This window comes from Phaenicophaeus curvirostris, chromosome 2, assembly GCF_032191515.1.
Source record: "Phaenicophaeus curvirostris isolate KB17595 chromosome 2, BPBGC_Pcur_1.0, whole genome shotgun sequence".
In the NCBI taxonomy this organism is placed as follows: Eukaryota; Metazoa; Chordata; class Aves; order Cuculiformes; family Cuculidae; genus Phaenicophaeus; species Phaenicophaeus curvirostris.
This window is the reverse complement of record NC_091393.1, coordinates 95844098-95862837: the sequence shown is the minus strand read 5'-3', so window position 1 is coordinate 95862837 and position 18740 is coordinate 95844098. Positions and strand designations below refer to the sequence as shown.

The 18740-nt window shown below is 42.2% G+C and overlaps 1 protein-coding gene across 4 annotated transcripts in view; it reads right to left on the bottom strand.

Moving 5' to 3' along the window:
- Positions 1–752: 752 nt before the first annotated feature.
- Positions 753–18740, bottom strand: part of MEIS1 (Meis homeobox 1) — a 108615-nt gene continuing 90627 nt past the window's right edge. For 2 of the 4 annotated variants that reach the window (XM_069850107.1, XM_069850106.1), the window contains exons 10-13: positions 6543–6605; positions 5191–5276; positions 4822–4917; positions 2189–2328 (exon numbers count right to left, since the gene is read on the bottom strand). In XM_069850107.1, coding sequence (XP_069706208.1) covers positions 4859–4917; positions 5191–5276; positions 6543–6605 — 208 coding nt within the window. In that variant the 3' untranslated portion in view covers positions 2189–2328; positions 4822–4858. Of the gene's footprint in view, positions 2329–4821; positions 4918–5190; positions 5277–6542; positions 6606–18740 lie in introns of all 4 variants that reach the window. The other 2 variants (XM_069850105.1, XM_069850104.1) reach the window with 1 other exon arrangement.

Genomic DNA, 18740 nt, shown 5'->3' with positions numbered 1-18740 from the left:
GCCTGCCCCCCACCCCGCACACTGGGACAGACACACGGGTTCTGATACACAGAATGGGATGTGGCTGAGGGGGCTGCTGCATGCTTTGGCCTTCATTAGGATACTTGTATAATTTTCTTACCCTCGGGAAACTCGAGTTTTTTTAATATATGGCTGCGATTTTCCTTAAAGAAAATGCTAAGGTGACAGAGCCTTGTCAGGCTGCTTGGTGCAGAATGTACAGTCGTGCAATGAAATTGGTTCATGAGGAGAGGAACGGCCTGCACCGACCTCCACCACTGAGGTCCAGCAGCCCTGAGCACCAGCACATCAGTTACTGAGAAATATGCGCTGCCTGCGCAATGTTTTCTGAGTTTTGTTATCCTCCTTCCTCAATATGTTCAGTTCCAGAAGGAAATGTAGCCTGTCAGCAGCTCAAACTGTTTAACGTGAGCATCAGAACTGTCATTTGAGGCAGAAGTTAATACTGTTTACAAATTTCTGTCCAGTAGCGCCCTACAATGTTCTATTTATTAACAGGCAATTGTTCCCATCCTGACAATTTACAGCACAAGTTCTGAGAAAGTTTCCTTATGCAGCATAGCATTATTTTTACATTCTTTAAATATGAAAACAATAATTAAATAGCAAATGGTAGGTCCACCTCTGGAGCTAGCTGAATTTTGTAGCTGGTTGGCTCCAAACTGGGGATAGAATGGCTACAAATACTGAAAGGGGGCAGGAAACAAATTTTGCAAGCAGTGGAGTCACCATGACAAAAAATAATTTGTTTTTATTTTAGATTCAGATTTCATTACTGCACTCAAACTACTACAACTGGGCTTTGAGTTATTATACAATCCAAACTGTTTCAATCAGAAACTCTAAGACTCAGTGTGCAATGATTATTATTAATAATAATTAGCTCCTTGGTTTCTTGATAGAAAAAGGCTATCAACAAGCATTTGTTTAACCACAACAAAAGTATAATTAGCTTATCCCACTTAGTAAATCTGTATGCATGCCGACTCATACCAAACTGCTACTTTTACAAAAAATTGCAATAATACAGATCATTTTTCCAGTCCTTTTTGCACAAAATTTATTTACAATGTATACATAAATGCTCCATGATGGGACTATGGAAAAAAAAATGCACACATGACCGATGTCTTGCCCAGAAAGAAAGTCAACATATTAAAAATAAATCTTCAGTCCATGTTTTGAGCTGCATAAAACAGGAAGTGATGTACAAGGTGGTGGTTGCTGCATGGGGACAAGGATGCTCTGATGTGACAATTAGGCTTCAAATACACTGCCTTTCCGTTTCCATGCTTCCTCCTACCAGTCTCCTTAAGACACTGCCTGCAACAGCTGATTAATCATTGTTGATGACTGCAGTTTTTCCCATCCTTCCCGATTTACATCTGTTCAGGCCAATTCAAATATGGTGAGTAAATGAATTAGACATGCAAATTCACGCCCCAGGCTAGAAAGAGAGAGAGGGAGAGAGACAGGGAGAAGGGGAGAGAAAAGGAAGAAAGACAGACAGAGAGAGAGGAGGAGAAAGGAGAGAGAGAGAGAGAGAGAGAGTGTGCATGGCTGAAATCCTAGGATAGAAGAAAGATTCTTCTGCCTGACATAGTTATTTTAATGCTCTAAAAATCCCGCAAATAAGCCCTTTCTGTCATTTGCAGGATAAGTGTAAGGCTTCTTTTTTTAATGTAAGGAGGCTTCTGGAGGAAGTGAAGAGCTATGGAAACAACACACATAGTGTGGAAAAATTTCACATTTTTTTTAAAAAATCTATAAGAAACAACGTAATATGGATAACAGTATAATAGCATTTTACAATATTTCACTCTTTGTTTTCTTAATGTCTTATATAGGTATTTAGCATGTCCCCAGAAGTTGACTTCAGTTGGTATTCTCCTGCTTTTCAGGGTCCCTGTGACGAATCGGAACGTCCCTTGGTCCAAAGTTGACGCCAAGAACTCCATAATCATTGCAGAAAGACAATGTTTGAAATCTACCGTCGCTGCAGACAACGCGTATTTCCCTTAAGCTACTGAGCATGAATGTCCATCACTTGTCCGCTCACAGCCGGCTCACCGGTATGAAGCATTGTGGGGCTTGATGCTGACATGGGCATTCCAGGGTGGGGTGGTCCTCCATGCATCATCATCGCTGGGTGGTGAGGGTGTCCAGGAATGTAGGTATGCATGGGGGGGCCATGACGCAGCTGAGCAGGATGAGGGGGCATCTGGGGTGGGGTATAGCTTGGCTGTCCCATATTGATACCCATTGGACTACCCCGAGACACATAATCCCCTGGCATACTTTGCAGCCCTGCGGAGAGAAAGAGGTGGTGGTGAGTGGTAGGGATCAGCTACTGACACTGGGCCATGAAGCTCCTCCACTTGGGCACGGGAAGGCCAGGCTTGAGCCCAAGGTGGGATGCAGAGTCATGGGCCCACGAGTGCAGTTGCTTTTGTGGGATTGGAGTCTATGTATGGACTCCCAATGGAGGCAATGGGAATGATTCCCAGGTCAAAAAATCCCACAGGAACATCCTCCCCCTTCCAAATACAGAGTTTTGGGAGATAAAGCCGCTTTCTGCTTTTCGGAGTAGGAAAACATCAATGGAGATGTTTCTGATCTGGAAGCGTGCCCAAGGCAGAACCAGCCCGGTGATGACTGACGTCAGACAGGGTGGTGCCACCAAGCCGAGGAAGCCCTGTGAGGACTCTTAGGTGGGCTCCATCCCTCATGGCCTTGCTCCAGCTACCCGCTTTCATCCCTCCGCTTGTAAAAGCACGCTGGGAATACAAAGTGGGGAATCTGTAGCAGTTAATGAGAGGCTTGGGAGGAGAGATGGGTTAAATCAGTGTCAAGATTTATCAACAATTATTTATTTAGCTCTTGAGCCTGATCACTTGGAATCTGTCCCAAGCATTTGTGCCATTCAAGCAGATGCTATACAGCAAACGCATACATCGCTGAACGAAGCCCTCATATGAAGCCGAAATTCATAGGATTACTAAGGATGACTGTTAAATCAAACCTGTATTTTTAAACACATACAAAAATTATATAAAATCAATAACAATTATTAATTAATTATTTCCCCCAGCTTACTTCTGTCCCAAAAAATCAGACGCACGACTCAGCCAACCTTTCAGTGTGTTTGGGAGAACAATAAGAAAAAATTGGACCTAAAACAATCAAACCTCCTGCTTTCTGTGGGCCTCTGCCTTCTGCTTGGTTTGCTGTAACTGATGGGAACTGACAGGTGTATTGTTTCGGAGAGCTATAAGCTCCATAATCATCAAGGGTGAAAGGCATACGCTATTGCTAAGTAGGTTCAATTGGCTTTAGTTCTAAGTAAGAGTGCGCTGTGAATGCGCCGAACACCTTGGAATCAGGTCTCAAGGCTCTAGCAATGAATAGCTGCTTAATCTAGCCTAAAGGAACAGTTTTGAACTAATGAAAATTGCTTATAAAATATACTGTACTCACAGCTCTTTAATCAAAAAAGATGATAATATTTTTTGTAATAACCTATTAATTTAATTGGTCACGAAGCATAAAATACATCATTTAAATTTAATTGACCCAGAAACTAAGAAACAATATTTAAATTAACTAAGCTAGAAATTTCCATGATGAGGTAATAAGGCTGTTGCATTCCCAAGCTCAGAAGGATGTTTTCACAGCTAATTGTTAAAACTTTGTTTTGACTTGTGCCCAGAGAAGACGACTACGAAACACACTTGGCCTGGGTAACTTCAAGCCCTATGTTAATATAGGCCGGGGGCACAACAAAGATGCTGAAATAATTGCTTTCAACTTCAGAAAGAAAGCGAAAAGAACAGAATCAGGCACCATTTAAACATGGTACCGGTGCCTTGGTGTTTCAAACTGCTTTAGTCCCTAAGAAAAAAAACCAAAAAAACAAACCACAAAAATTTGTATAATGTATTTTCCCCTACAAAAAGACAAGAGGGAAAAAAAAACCTGGGACAGTTTTTCTAGGCTTTCTTCACGAGGCCTGCCACTGAAGATTGCATTAATGATCTCTATTTTTGTATACTGAATAAGTCAAATCCATTTGTCACACTGCAAGTGATGGCATACTTAATTTGGATATAGTCAATTAGCCTGGGCTAAGCTCCATAGCCTGCTGCGCACACCTCTATTTTGTATTCTCTCTTTTTCCTTTGCCACACGTAATCCCATTATGATGGACAGACAAAGAGAAATAAACTTGAAAAAAAAAAAAGAAAAAAAAAAAAATCAAAGTTTTGTCCATCGCCTTCCAAAACACAACTAAGTGAAGCTGCTGTTTATTTTTTTTTTACCTACGACAAGTCTCTGTTTGGCTTTTTGGTGTCTTGCAGGTTAGTGGGAGAAATGTAACTCATGCATCAACTGCGGTTAGACAGATTTATGACACTTTGGGGACATGCTCTTTCCTCTCCCTGCGCTGCTGCAGACCGCTTACATTTTGCAAATCAGTCTGTTGCCAAGACGACGGGCTCCCCCACCTCCCCGGCTGCTTCTTGTTTTGTCATGTGCTTGGGGATGGATAATAGCATCAATGTATGGCGGCGTCGATGTACGGTGGCGTCAATGTACGGCGTGCACGCACACAGGGGGTTTGGGAGCTTGGAAAGCTTGAGCTGAACCAGAGGGAAAGAAACCCGAAGGAGCCCAGGCGTAGGTTGGATGGATGGAAAGGAAGGAACAAGCATGACGCTATGGGCAGGGAGAACATAGGGAAATGCAAGGAGACAAATATCCCTCGGACAAAATGAGAACAAAGACCCCATTTGTACTTACTTCCCCCTGGCTTTGCCATTGGTTACCTAGGTGAAGGTTACATGTAGTGCCACTGCCCCTCCATGCCCATATTCATGCCCATTCCACTCATAGGTCCTAGAGGGAAAAAAAAATCCAAGAAGATGCCAGAGAATGAGCAAAGTCAACAGATAGTGCCAAAAGCCCCTTTCCAAAACACAGCACAGCAGAGGGTCCAGGATCGCTTAAGTGAGAAGATGCCTGGTTCCTCTTAGTGATGTTGAAGGCAGGCAGAAGACAAGCAAGACAAGGCAGGCAGCTGAGACAATGGCAGAGGGCAGAGGTGTAGTTACCTTGTGCTGGTGTGACCAAGCTCACCCATCAGTGGGTGACGCTCTCCCGGGGTCTTACCTGGCGCTCGGATGCCCATGTGCTGCTGGCCATCCATCACAAAACCTCCCATCGGCTGCCCATCAGGGTTATAGGGTGTTCCTTGACTTACTGGAAAAGCGCAGAACATTACTTTTTAGAAAGAGCCAAAAGGGTCACCTCTTTGCACGGCATCAAGACACAAACCCCCCACCCACAGACTGCATGAGACAGCTATCAATGCCGACTCTAAAAAGAAGGAAAACTGTCTACTGTTTTAATTTAGTGGCCTGGCTAACAAGCCTGCTTAGTTTTGGCTTAATTTCTCACTGAGAATTTGGAAAATGAAGTTAGCAATCCAAAATCTCGAGACGTGAGGAGCCCCGGCTACAGCTGTTGCTGCTGCTGCTGCTGCTGACGTCAATGCAAAGATCTGTATAGGAGCCGAATTTTATGGCTGGAACAGTCACACTGAAATTGCAGTGTGTTAAATTACGCCCTTTTGCCTTTCTAAGAGCAGGACCTAAACACGTCCGTGCCAGATATTTACCTCTAATGGCAAAATAATTGAATGTACTTGAGAGGAAGCGTGGCCCAAAGGCATCTTGGACAACAACGAATTTGGATAGTTTGGCAGCAAGACTTAACCGACCGGGAGTAACAGGCTATTTCTCGAAGGTAAATACCCACACAGAGTTGTGAGCCAAGGTCCCAGACATAACCAACATGTGAAAACTTAAGACTTTCTGATAAACTAAAATAAAAAATAAATCCTTCCAAAATAAACCCCAAAGACTCAGGAATCCCAAAAGACAGCTGCTAAAAAGAAGAGACAAGGAACAAAAGCACCCTATACAAATACCACTACCTGAACTCAAAGTTTTAACTGTACATTAAAAGCTGGCTTCAGAAGTAAGCTGCCTTGGGTTATTAAAGCACATAAAGCTCTACCTCATTGAATGTCTTTGAACTTTACTGAGTCCCACAAGTGATTCTGACCCCTTTGCCCTTTTGACAGGTAATAAAGTTTACAGCAATTCCACACCAAGCCATGCACCAGGGACTGGTCACAGGAGCAGAAATCGCTGGGAAGAAAAACCCAAAACAACTACTACAAAAATAAAAATAACTTTAATTCTGAACTTGTATGGAAAGTCCAGCCACGGAGCCGATTATTTGAGTTTCTTTTTTTTGAACTGTCGATGCCTTTTTCCCAAAAAGTTGTAATTGTGTTAAAATTATTAGGGTTTTAATGAAACAAAGCTGGTTTTATTTTAATTGTCAATCACTCCCAGCATTCATTTCTCATTTATTTACCAGGTAATGGACCTCCTGGTGAATGGCTTGAGGATGGTTTTTGCCTGCGTGACTTGAATACAGTTACTACTGAGGACTTGCCTGCTCGATTGGACTGGTCTATCATGGGCTGAACTATTCTTCTTCTAGCATTAATAAACCTACAAGAAAAAAGAGGAAAGCAAACAGTTATCGAAGGCAATGACTTGAACCCGTCCCCAAGCCCTCTCACCCCACTGCGGCGCTCTCCGTCGGGCTGCATGGGGATGCAAATACTGCAAAACCTCTAACCCTGATGACCTTTCAGAGCACGAGCTTGGGGCTTCCGAGCTGATTTATGTTTGCCTCCTTTTTACCACAGTCGGACACTTCCATTTCATCTTTTCATGGGGGAATTAGCCGAGTTTTCAGGAAACAATACCGGCAACGCTCTTCTCAATTCAGAATGAGGCAGGAAAAAAATGGGTGAAGCCTGAGAGATACTCATGAGGGCATCTGCTACCTCCTCCTCATTAGTGCCATTTCTGCCTTATGTCCTCTGACTTCTTTTTCCATTTTTTTTTTTTCAAAACCTGCCCCTACCTCTTGCAAACCTAATTCCCTTTTAATACCCACTATTAAGATAATGAACTGTGATGGCAGAACCCCATCAAGTGAGGGAACGTCTGGAGTTTTATCACTGCTAAGTCACACTGCTGGGGACTTCAGAGCTGTGCATTCCTCCTAGCCATTTCTTGGTGGGCTTTTTCCCCCCCTCTCTCTTTATGCAAAGTCTGAGGGGTCAAGGCGAGGTCATAGCTTTACAGTAATTGAATTTATAATCCTGTTTTCTCCAGCTAGGCCTGACCATTTACAGCAAACATCTTGTTAAACTGTAATTACTGGACTACTGAAAATTCCCCCTGAACAATAGAAAGCAGATCTTTGGAAATAAAAAAAAACCCCATACAGTCATTTTTAAAAATAGCCATCTGCAACCATACTCCTTGCGGTTTTTTTACTCTTTGTCTCAGTTGGTCTTGCTATGCACATTTGGGAAAGGAATATTCAAAGTGATTTGGAGCTAAACAGAAGAAGGAGAGGGATCACAAGTGCCCCAGTCTCCTCAAAGCGCTGAAATCAGGAAGCCTGGAACCATGGCTGGGAACCTGTCTGAAGAGCGTTAGAACTTCTCTTGCAGCTTTACTCATCAGAAATCTTATTTGAAAAACATTTGGAAAACATCTCTATTAAGCCTGAATCAAGGCAAAGCCTCATAACCAGGCTTTACATTCTTTACAAGAGAGAAAAATAATAAACCCATGTATGCCTCAATATTTACTAGTAAATGAAGAAGTGTGAGCATGTGTAAAACCACACCAGGCTTATGAAACACAATAGGAAAGTCCACAAAGGGCTACATAGTGCTTGGTTTTGTTGCCTTTGCTTGGGATGGCTTAGGAGGAGCTCTCCACCACAGAGATAAAGCCACCAGGACCTTTCTTCAGGAATCAACTCTGCCCACTCATTCCCCTACACAGTGCAAACCATCGCCCCGCGCTGCTTGGTTTGCCCTCATCAAAGACCAGTACAGTGATTCCTTCTATCTCCTTTTCTCAACTGACTCCTGTTACCCGAACTCCTGCAAAAAATAATCAAGTTGTTGAGTCTGTATCAAACCTATCTCAACAAAATGGGCTCAAAAGCATCAATTCCAGGTGCCAATCAGAAAACTGCACACTCAAACTAGGTCATGTTTTGTCAGCAACAGTATTGGATCAATTTTTCTACACATTTCCAATAGAAAAATCCTCAACTACAGCAAACAGTGTTGCAAATCCGTTTATCATTATCTTGTACAAACCATGAAAATTAGAATCATGTGAGCAGAAGGTTAGACTAATTTTCCTTTCTCATTATAAGCACAGGTGTAGCACAAACACCATGCGAAATAAGCAATTAAAAAAAAAACTGGCTTTTTTTCCCCCATTAGCTGCCTTAGCTCCATGACCAATTAGAAAATTGTTTAATATCTGTAATCTGCATTTGCAGAAAGCAATTTTCACAGTAACTCTCCTAAGTAAAGCAACACCACAAAACCCCAGTGCCCCAGCCATTTCTTTCTGCAAATCTCGCAAGCTCTTGCTGTGTTTATTCCATCCTTCTCCTGTCCCACTGCCAGGACCTGTTAACTGCATCAGGAAGGAGGGGGTTTGGTAACCATGAGATTGACTGGTCACTGAAACCTTCATTTGCCAAAAGCTTTTATCCCAAAGAAACCCTGAGCAACATTTAAGCATACGCACCCCAACTTCACATCCTTCTCCTCCAAACTACAAGCACCTTTACTAAGAAGGGTGGTCTCATAATAATAAACTATACAGCTAGAAAAATAAACAACATAGCTTGAATAATACACTATATAGCTAGAATTTCCCAATAATTATTCACAAGGCATGCCTACAGTAAAACATACTCTCACCTGTTTGCCCCATGCTACCGCTTGGGATGTCTGCTTTAAGAACATTTTACACACAAGTACTTAACAGTTATCTTCTTACACATTCATATAAATGTTTTCTATAAGTAGAAATTCTGCCAAACAGCCCAGTGTTCGGATGTCTTCGGGGGAATTCAGATGCAAGAACATTTTCCTTCTGGGCAAAGTAATAAAATGACATTCTCGCTCCTCCCACTAGAAGTCAAACGGAGGTCAGCTCCCCATCCTTGTATCTGTTTAAATAAACTGGTCCAGCTGTTTGTTTCCAGGATGCCCTTTAACCTTCTGTCCCATCCTCCCTGCCTTTGTAACAGAATGCTTTACTTTGCATTATAGTAGACTCCAAAACACTATGCATTAAAAAAAAAGAAGAAAGTATTCACTTCCAAGTTTCTTCCTTTATCCCAAACTTGGAATTCATAAGAATGTATCAGATTAAAACTATTAATGTGGCTTGCCTTGAGAGAGCATAGTGCAGCGCTGTTACATTTGTAAACCTCATTTGAGAAATCTTTGCAAGCGAAATTGCAAATTAGCTGTTGCTGCAGAAATATGTGGACATGGGGATAATTTCTTCATACTCTCTGTTTTCTCCTTGATAGAAGGGCCAAGATCTTTTGATCACTCTTTGAATTTCCAAAGAGCCAGACTGATATAACACCAGTAAAAATTATGGAGAAGAAAAGCCAAGACAAAAAATCTCACTGCCTCTCTTCCCATATGTTCACATTCAACTGTCAAAGACAAAGAACCCCCAAATCACTCAAATTTTTAAAAGTTCAGAAGAATCAGAACCTAAAAGAGATGTTTAGGTATGAAGTGCTACTCAGATGGAGTGTTGTCAAAATAAACTCAGCACAAACCCTAAGTTAATGATGAAGATGGCTGTGTAACCTCATTTGTGTGAGTAAAGACCTGCAGAGGCAGCAGAGACGCATTAAGTATTTTAGCCCATACCAGTGCTCTACGCACAGGTACCTTTGCTCCAGTATGGAAGGTTTTCTTTTTGTTTTGGTTCTACTTTCCCCTGAAAAGCAGAATGACTAGTGGCACAAACAACGTAAGATCCCACTGTGCGCAAGTTGTACCCATCTCAGCCCAAGGAGAGAGAGAAACTCTGCAAAACAATGCTTTGAGTTGCTTTTTTTTTTGCTTTTGTTTTTTCTTTTTGTTTTTAACAAGGGGGAGGATTGGACCTGGAGAAAACATTTGAATAGTTAGGGAAACACAGAAATTTTAGGTATTTATTGTCTTTTTCAAGCTAATTTCTCCTTGGCCTTTTGTATACACGAGATAGTACTTTCCGTTGTGTCCCAAAAAGCAAGAAGAAAACAGCTATTCCACCTGCATAACCCTAGAGAGGAGGAGGAAACCCTCCTTTCTCCAATTTGCATTTTACTAGGATGTTTTCCCTTAGGCTTCTTGCCCAGGGTCTGTCTCCAGAGGTCACTGACAGTCTCCCCAGTCGGTGCATCCCTAGTCCCACGGGTGAGATCCAGCCCCAGCCCTGGGGATGCAGCAATCTGCCTCTGCACTCTGACCTTCAGCTTGGCTGCCCTTGCTGTCACGCACAAGTTTTGTTTCTTCTCAGCGAGAGGCGGCATGGCTGGTGATGACAAAAGACTTATTTTAGTTGGAAATTGGCTACAATAATAGCAGCCAGAGAGCAAGGATTTTCGGAGGGTCACCAAACCATCCGAAAGGCATAGTTTGCTAAGGCTCAGGTTACAGCTCAAGTGACATTTTCTGCACAGATCTATTCTTTCTCCCTTCCCCTTGTGCTTCGCTTGTCTTGAGTGAATAAAACAAGACCTTCCTCCACTGTCACAAATTTCCAAAGTCACCTTTGCTCAAGAATCAACAGAGCAATTGTGGGGACTTTCAGTTCGCAGTCTTTGAACGAAATTTTCCAGGACTAGCTGTCTGAAAGGAGGTGCTGAGCCTAAGTAATATATTGAATTTGTCTCTCCCCCACGCCCTCCCAAATAAGAAGAGTTTCACACAATTACTGACTTTTGATACTTGGAGTTGCAGGCAGTTCTGCCTCAATACTGTTTCGAAGCGCTGCATGCCAGAAGTCTGTGTATCACTAGCACCAAGAAATTCCTCAAAATCCCTCTACCTCATTTTCTCCTTGAGCTCTTTCTAGCAAACCAGGCGTAAGAAAGCCAACAGTACCCACAAAACCCAGAGCTAAAATCTCTCTTGCTCCTCTGAAAAAAATAGCGTCCCTCTCAACAACAATCAAATCATCATTTTTTTATAACAGATGCCAAAATAACCAGAGCCCTTCAAACTGGCATATAATTCACTTGTAAAACCAACCATACTCTTTTCTGCATTCTGGGATCCTTAATTTATACAGCAGTGAAACAACTGTCTCTATTCAGCACTTAATTCCTCAACGCTTAACAGGTTTATCTCTAATAAAAACAATTTAAATGGAAAGTGTGCTATAAACCAGGATTATTACACTTCAGTAACTGCTTTATTCCTTATTTTAACATGTTTTTATTTTTTTTCCTGTGTATTTGTTTTCCAGAGCTTTTCAAGGGAGCAAGTTAAAGAAAAAAACACCCTAGAAATTATTTCACCAAATACTTTCAAATGTTTTCAAAACATCCTTAAAAATAGCAAGCTCCCACGATAATTACGAACAGAAAAAATAACTGCAGACTTTTGAATGGTAATCACATCTCCCCATTCCTAAAATGAGAAATAAATGTTAAAAGAGTGCTTACTGCCATTATTAGAAAGTTCTGATCCTGAAGACAGTTAGTGAGCTTAATGACCCATAACTACCAGTCATTAGCAATCCATGCTTTCTGTACTCCCTTTATTTGCAAAGAAAAAAACCTAAAAATTTGAGACACTCAAGAAACTTTGTTCAATTTAAAGTCAAACCTTATGAAGTCATGTTTGGCAACTTTTCTTGCTTTCTCCTCCTCCGAACTGAAGACAGTTCAGGACTGCCATACATCATTTATAACACTAAATGGAGGTAGGGAGGGAAGAGATTACGTGGGCTGCTAACCACCCACTCCAGACATGTAATATTGGAATATTCTACAAACATAATGAGTCCATCCATCAGGAGGATCGGGAAGGTATCCTGAAAGCTCTCCTCTCCCTACCTCTTTCACCGGCAGCACCAGTGCCAGGGACTGTGTATAGGGCTGGGGGTGTCACAAGACAATATTGACGAGTGAACAAATAAAATACTATGCAAAAAGTAGTGGTGAAAAAACATTAATTATCTGACAAACTTGATGTAAAGCACTAATGAAAGCCATGTCCAGTTCTGCAATTTGGTATTTAAAATAGCTTCTGACTTCAAACTTTACTATGGGACCCCACCAATGGATTCATGTCATGCATTCAGAAAAGTTGCTTTAAAGCATTAGAGTGCTATTGAATCTCATGCAAGCCAACCCTGCCAATGTAGCGAGCATATCAAGTGCAAAAATAGAAAGCAGGGAGGTGGGATCAGGGATGTACTGCTTGTATGAGAGTTGGCTACGCCCTACATTCGCTTGGCCTAAGGTGCACCAGCTCTACCTTTAGCCACCTCCTGTGCTTGCTTTTCTCCAAAGTCCTTAACCCCACTTCCACTCCTGGCCCATACCATACTTCTCAAATCACTGTGGGATGCATCCTGCCTCCAAATAAACAGACTGGACTTGGGGGAGCATCCTGCCGCCAGTCCCATGGGACACCATGCAGCTGCAGTGACCAGCTCAAGGTGGCAGCAAGCTCAGATCTAGCTTATGCTCTTGGTGCAGGCTGATGGCTTTCCATCAAGGTAGGACCCACAAGCTCCCTTGGCCCAAACCCTCCCCTAGCCTCATCTCTGCACAGGGCTCACATCTGGTCTTTCTAGGTGGGTCTTCCCACTAGCTGGGAGAAAACACTTTTCCCATCTTGCAAAATTTTCCCTGTTTCCCAGTAGGTTGGAGCTAAAGCCTATTTGTATTTATTTAGCTAGTTCTGAAGGGAAAACAAGGGAGGGACTCACTAAGAAGGAGTGAAGAGCCAGCATGCCCAGGGAAGGGCTGCCTGGAGATGCTCCTCCCTCGTCTGCCCATACCCAGTGCCCTCCCACATCACCGATGAGCTGCTGTTGGCCTTTCTGGTATGCTCTCCTCCTTCCCCTCCTCCCCTCCCATCCACAAATCCCATTCAGTCCTCTAAAAATCTCAGTCAACATGGAAAGTTTCCGGTGAAAATCCGAGTCTGGCATCTGGGTGTCTCCCTGCCGATGCCAGGGAGCTGGAGCAGAGGCCGTGCTGCAGGTCTTGGCTCTGCCGGGGAGGGCTTGCAGCAACCTCATTCCCTGACACCGCAATTCCCTCAGGGTGCAAAGCAGATGTAAACTCGCCCTCGGCAGCCAGATGATGTAAGGGGAAATCTTTACATGGCAAAGTGCCAGCAGAGCTGACCTCCTGTCTCTTCCCTGCTCCCAAATCCCAGCGCAGCTGTACGCCGCTGATCTCCATGTGCCACAATTAGCCTTTAAGGAATATGGCAAAGATTCATCTAGCAAAGCAGCACTAAGGCTGCTCCTCACTCCTGCCTGGGACAGCACTGGACTCCATACAGCATTGCAGTTGGGTTTACAATATGATATCAGCCAAAATCTTGCCTCCCACAAAAATGCTTTTCCTGCCCAAGGACTGATGCTGCAGATTTGTAGAGTGATTTATCTCAGGTTCTTACAGTGCAGTGCCTTTTATGGGACAGAGATGTACGTGCTTGACCATGCACATGATGCCACAATCCCCAAGACCTCTGAAATGCTCGTGGCAGAGGGTGCACAGGCTCTATACAAGTTTTGAGAGCAGCCCAGATTGCAGTGCACGTCTCTCAGCTCAGGGTTTTCTCCCAGCTCTGAGAGAGGTCTGAACCGCAACTTTCTACCCAAACCTTCAGGAGACCAAGTCTGGACTCAGGTGCTGGTCTGGTGCACGTCATCAGTGCAACCTAGCGGCTTGTCTTCAGCATATCACTGCAAACCAACAACCTGAGTCCTGCTCAGTGGCAGTTACACTGGAAATGGGCAGGAATTGATCACAAAATACTTGCTACTTCTTTGAAAATACTCCTCGCTTCCAGCAATTTCCTTGTCCTTTGTCAATTCAGTATAAACTCTTATTCAAGCGAATGCAGTGCTTGTGAAAGGTGCCTGCATGATCTCTGAGCTTTTTCCTCACACACAAGCGGTCTAAACACAGGGGTCCTCCTTTAAGGTCCAAGGCTTTTCTCACACATCAAGTTAGGAGCCTTGTCTAAACAGCTTTTTCCCTGTTTACTTCTACTGATAATGCATACGGCATGGAAGCTGGAAGCTGTGCTGAGTCCTCCAGCCCAAGAGAAAGCAAAGAGACTGCTCCCGCATCTGCTGCTGTTTTAAGTGCATTCCCACTTACTGAAGGATGTGAGAAATGTTCTGTCCGCAGCCCTGGATGGGTCCCCACACCTTCATCTCATCTCCAGAAGGCCACTTAATGAGTATGGAGTAACTCTGCACCCTGTCACCCTACATCAGCCAACTTCTCCAGCCTCTGGTACAAGAAGAAGTAAACTCAGAGTGGACAAGCCAGAAGCCCTGACAAGTGTCTTTGGGGAAAACACCTCCAGAGCTCCCAAAGAGAAAACATAATGAACCCCTATATGACATCTGTGATTCACATATGAAATACGCTTTGACACCACTCTAGTTGGTTGCCCAAGATATCAGCTAAGGGTGCAGCAGGGAAGCTGTGATTCCTGTGGTTGGGTCCTCCCCACTGCTACAGAGATAACAAACAGCAGCACACTGCAATGTTTTGTGTGATGTGGGCACCTGCAAAACTGGTTTGATTTTTTTTTTTTCCACAAACCACAAAAGATACAACTCTGAGTCACAGTCAACCAGAAAAACAAACTCACACTTCTGGAAGAACAACCCCCAAAGCCATCCTGCTTCAAAGTATTGTTTGTTAACCACTACTAATAACCTACTTTGTAATCTACTTTATCTAAACATAATTTCCCATTACGTGAAGTAATTCATTTTGCTTATAATCCTACTCCTGATGGCGTTTTATTCAAGGGAGGAGAAACATCCTCAGAAAACAATACAACCAAAACACATATGGGGAGGTCAGAAGAATGTCAAAGATAAAAAGAATTTGTAAGACTCTGGGACATAAAAAACTTAGGGATCAACCCCCAGATGGTACAAAACAACCTTTATAAACTAGGTGAGAAGTTGGACATCTCTGTGATAACTCTGAATTTAAAAAAACCCAACAAACTATTGCTATTGTGCTTTATCGTTAGCCAAAAAAAGCCACAAGGACTACAGCGCCTGGGCAGGGAAAAAAATAATAACCCGTGAAACTGTTACATGACCTAGATTTTGTTGAAGAACTGTGGAAGTACTATTTTTTTAGCAGCACCTGCTACCGTTTCTTTTCTTTTTTAGAAGTAAAATAAAAGGCAGAAGCCTCGTTAGTGCTAAGCTGGTATAGTCAGCCATACACCATTTACACCCAAACCATTTCAGGGCAGGCAGGGCAAAACGCACACCCTCCAATGCATGTCCTTGCTCTGTGCCCTCTGGCTGTGTTTCATTTTTGAGAAGAGAAAATTGGTTTAGCTAAGAAGGAGGCAACATTTGCCCCATTTTTAATATTTCAGGCTGACTTTTCAACCACACAGTTTGTCTTATGCAGGTGCAGCCTGGAGGTAGCGCCTGATGTAAGTGTGCAAGCGAGGGTCTCTGAGGGCACCTTTCTTCATGTGCTAGTGTTTAGTTTGCAATGGTTAATTGCTCAGCACCAGCCTCAGCAACTGTTGACACGAAATAGGTGGAGATCAGGTCTGTGCAAGCACAAAATACCAGAAAAGCAAACTATATGTAAACACACTTTATGACAAGAATAGACCAAAACTTGACTCACAGAGCAATGACAAACCATTACTCTTCCCTTCTCTCTTTTAACATATGAAGGCTGTACAATTATTATTTTATTTTTTATAAGTTGATTGTACTTTTGTGCACTACAGAGAAACCAAGCCCTGATAACTGTATTCATGGAAGACAGTGCAGAGCCTTCCACTTGCTTGAAACACAGTAATTCCACAATAGCGCCCTGGATAGGGTTTTTTTTTAAAGTCAAACTTTTGTTTTGAGACAGTGCACACCTGAATCTCAGCTTTTAAAATAAAAAGTAGCAAACAAAGCCTTCTGATCCCTACCCTGATCCTGCAGAGCAAAGCTATAGCAAGAGTGGAGAAAACAGCAAGAGGAGAAAGTTTGCATGGTGGTGTTTTATCTTATTTCCCTAATATCTGACAGTGCATTCGCTACAGAATATTAATGCACCAACTAAAACACAAGTTTTTCAGTTACAAAATCATCTCAGAAGAGGATGAATGGGCCAAGAGTAAACAGGGGAGTTTGGGGCTGTGTATTAACTTTCCAAGTGCCTTTCGTTAGTCAAGACAAATGGCAGGTAAACCCCATTTACACTGTGCAATGCTCTGCAATGGGAACTGACATTTCTCCCTATCGCAAAAGCATATATGTGAATAAAATAACCCCAGTTATTTTATTTGCTCAGTGTCCAGGCCACCACTAATTACTCTGTTGGTTCATGCAAAATGATTCCATGTTTGAAATAAATGGTGTTTCCTCTGCTGGTTTGGCCCAGCCTGCATCCAGTGGATGTCAGAGCAATGGTTAGGGGAAACATCCTCCCTTGGTGCTCCTGGACACAGTGTTCCCACTTTTGGAAAAGTTTGGAGTGTGTGGACACTGCCAGAGTCTATCAGCTCTCTAGGCTGAATACCCTTCCTCTGCTTCATCTGAAGTCCTGGAGGCCAAGGGGAGCATTTCCCCAAAAAAACTCCGTTTGGAAAAACACCTGTGTTTTTGCCAAAACTATGTAACTACTCCTTAAACCCATGTGCCGAAACCTAGTCCTACACATTTAAACCACTGCTCTTTACTTTTAAATGGCTCTACTGAACTGAAACCCCCCCCCCAAAAAAAAACAGCCTAAAATCCAGTGATACAACAGTACCTGATGGCTCTAAATTCACAACTCTTCCCCCTGCAAGCTATTTGCTCAGCTTTTCTAATAATACCTTGGCTGCTTGGCAGCTCTCCAGGGCTGTCTAAGGCAATATGCAAGCTAAACATTTTTTGGTCTGATTTCAATATTTTCTTATGAGTAACTATACAGGATTTTATCCAGTGAGTATTCCTGATTACTGTAATTTAGGAACAGAGAAATAGACTACAGATGTAATATTATTATTACAATTGACATTCAAGGTGAAAGGCATAACAATTAGCTAAGACTTAGTGAAAACATAAATGTAAAAATCTGCTTTAAAACCCCAGCACATGCCACATTTAGAACAGTTAATTTACTGCACATATTCCAAATTGCTCAAATGGTGTAACAATTCACCCAGCAAGATCCATTTTTTAAAGTTTTCTTGGGGTTTTGTGGGTTTTTTTTTGTGTGGGGATGATTTTCATGTCACAAACATCTACTGTCTTACTTTACTCTGGAATAACAAAAAATACGTATTTGTTAAATCTGAAACATATAGTCTTTCTTATTTCCACTTTTTCCTACTTTTGCATGCATTCCCATTCAGTGTTTAAATATTACCTGTATGCATATTTTTGGATCATATAAAGAAGTAAATAGTTTCCAAAATCTGATGGTTAAGTTTCTCCTGCTGAAGTTGAGAGGATAATTTGTGAATGTTTTAACATTTACAAGTAAATAAGTACTTGTATTTACTGTATCTGATTACTGAGAAAAGTATTTACGTTCTTACACAGACTCAAATTGCATCTTGACCTTTTCTCATTTAATCTGTTTACTGCAACAAAAGCAGTAATAGATAGATCTGAAAACAAGCAGATATTTTACTCATCAAGGACAAAAAATCTCTGCATGCAACATGCTCTGCAAAGTGGCAAAAAAATAGCTTTCCCATTTACTGTAGCTGGAGATTTGGTAGGCAGTTGGGGGTGAAAATCCACCCCGGTATAGGACCAGCACCTGCTCTTGCTATGCTCCCTATCTTCTGCCAGCCTCCTCCCCCACTTACACCCTAAAAATAGTGCTTAAGTGGGACCAAAGTGGTGTGTTGGTCATGTGCTGGCCTTTTGCTCAGCATGAGTATCAACCCTCAGCAAAGAAATTGAGCCAAGCTGATGTCTACATTAAACACCCAGTCCCATGAGGGAGACTTTCCATCCCCTCTAAGGGGCTGATGTGGGGCTCAGCACATGGTAATCACTGGACAACATTATTATCACTTGGATCTGATTTTCAAACTCATCTTCAGGCTGATCTTGGGGGATTTAAAAAAATTTTTTCCTTATAAAGTTTCAGCAAAAACTTCAGCTGTCTCCAAGACTGAGATTATGGAAATTTACATTATTTGATTATTTTTTTCCAGTGTGTTTGGTTGGTGGTTTGGGGTCTTTTTTGTTGGTGGTTTTGGTTTTTTATTTTTTTTTTTTTTTCAAATAGGAAATTATACACAAAATTGACATTTAAAGAAGCCAAGATCATAAAATCAAGAACTCAAGAGTTAGGAAACCATATTACTAGAGCTGCTTACACTTTATTCTTTACTTTACATGCAGACAGTTTGGTTATCAGCTCACAGTACAATTTTTGATAGGACTCAAAGCCTCAACAACCCCAGTGACAGTTTTGTTTGCTATAATAGCAAGCCAAGGCACTATAATGCAGAAACACTGATTTCTACAGGAAAGAAATTTTTACATAGCTGAACGAAT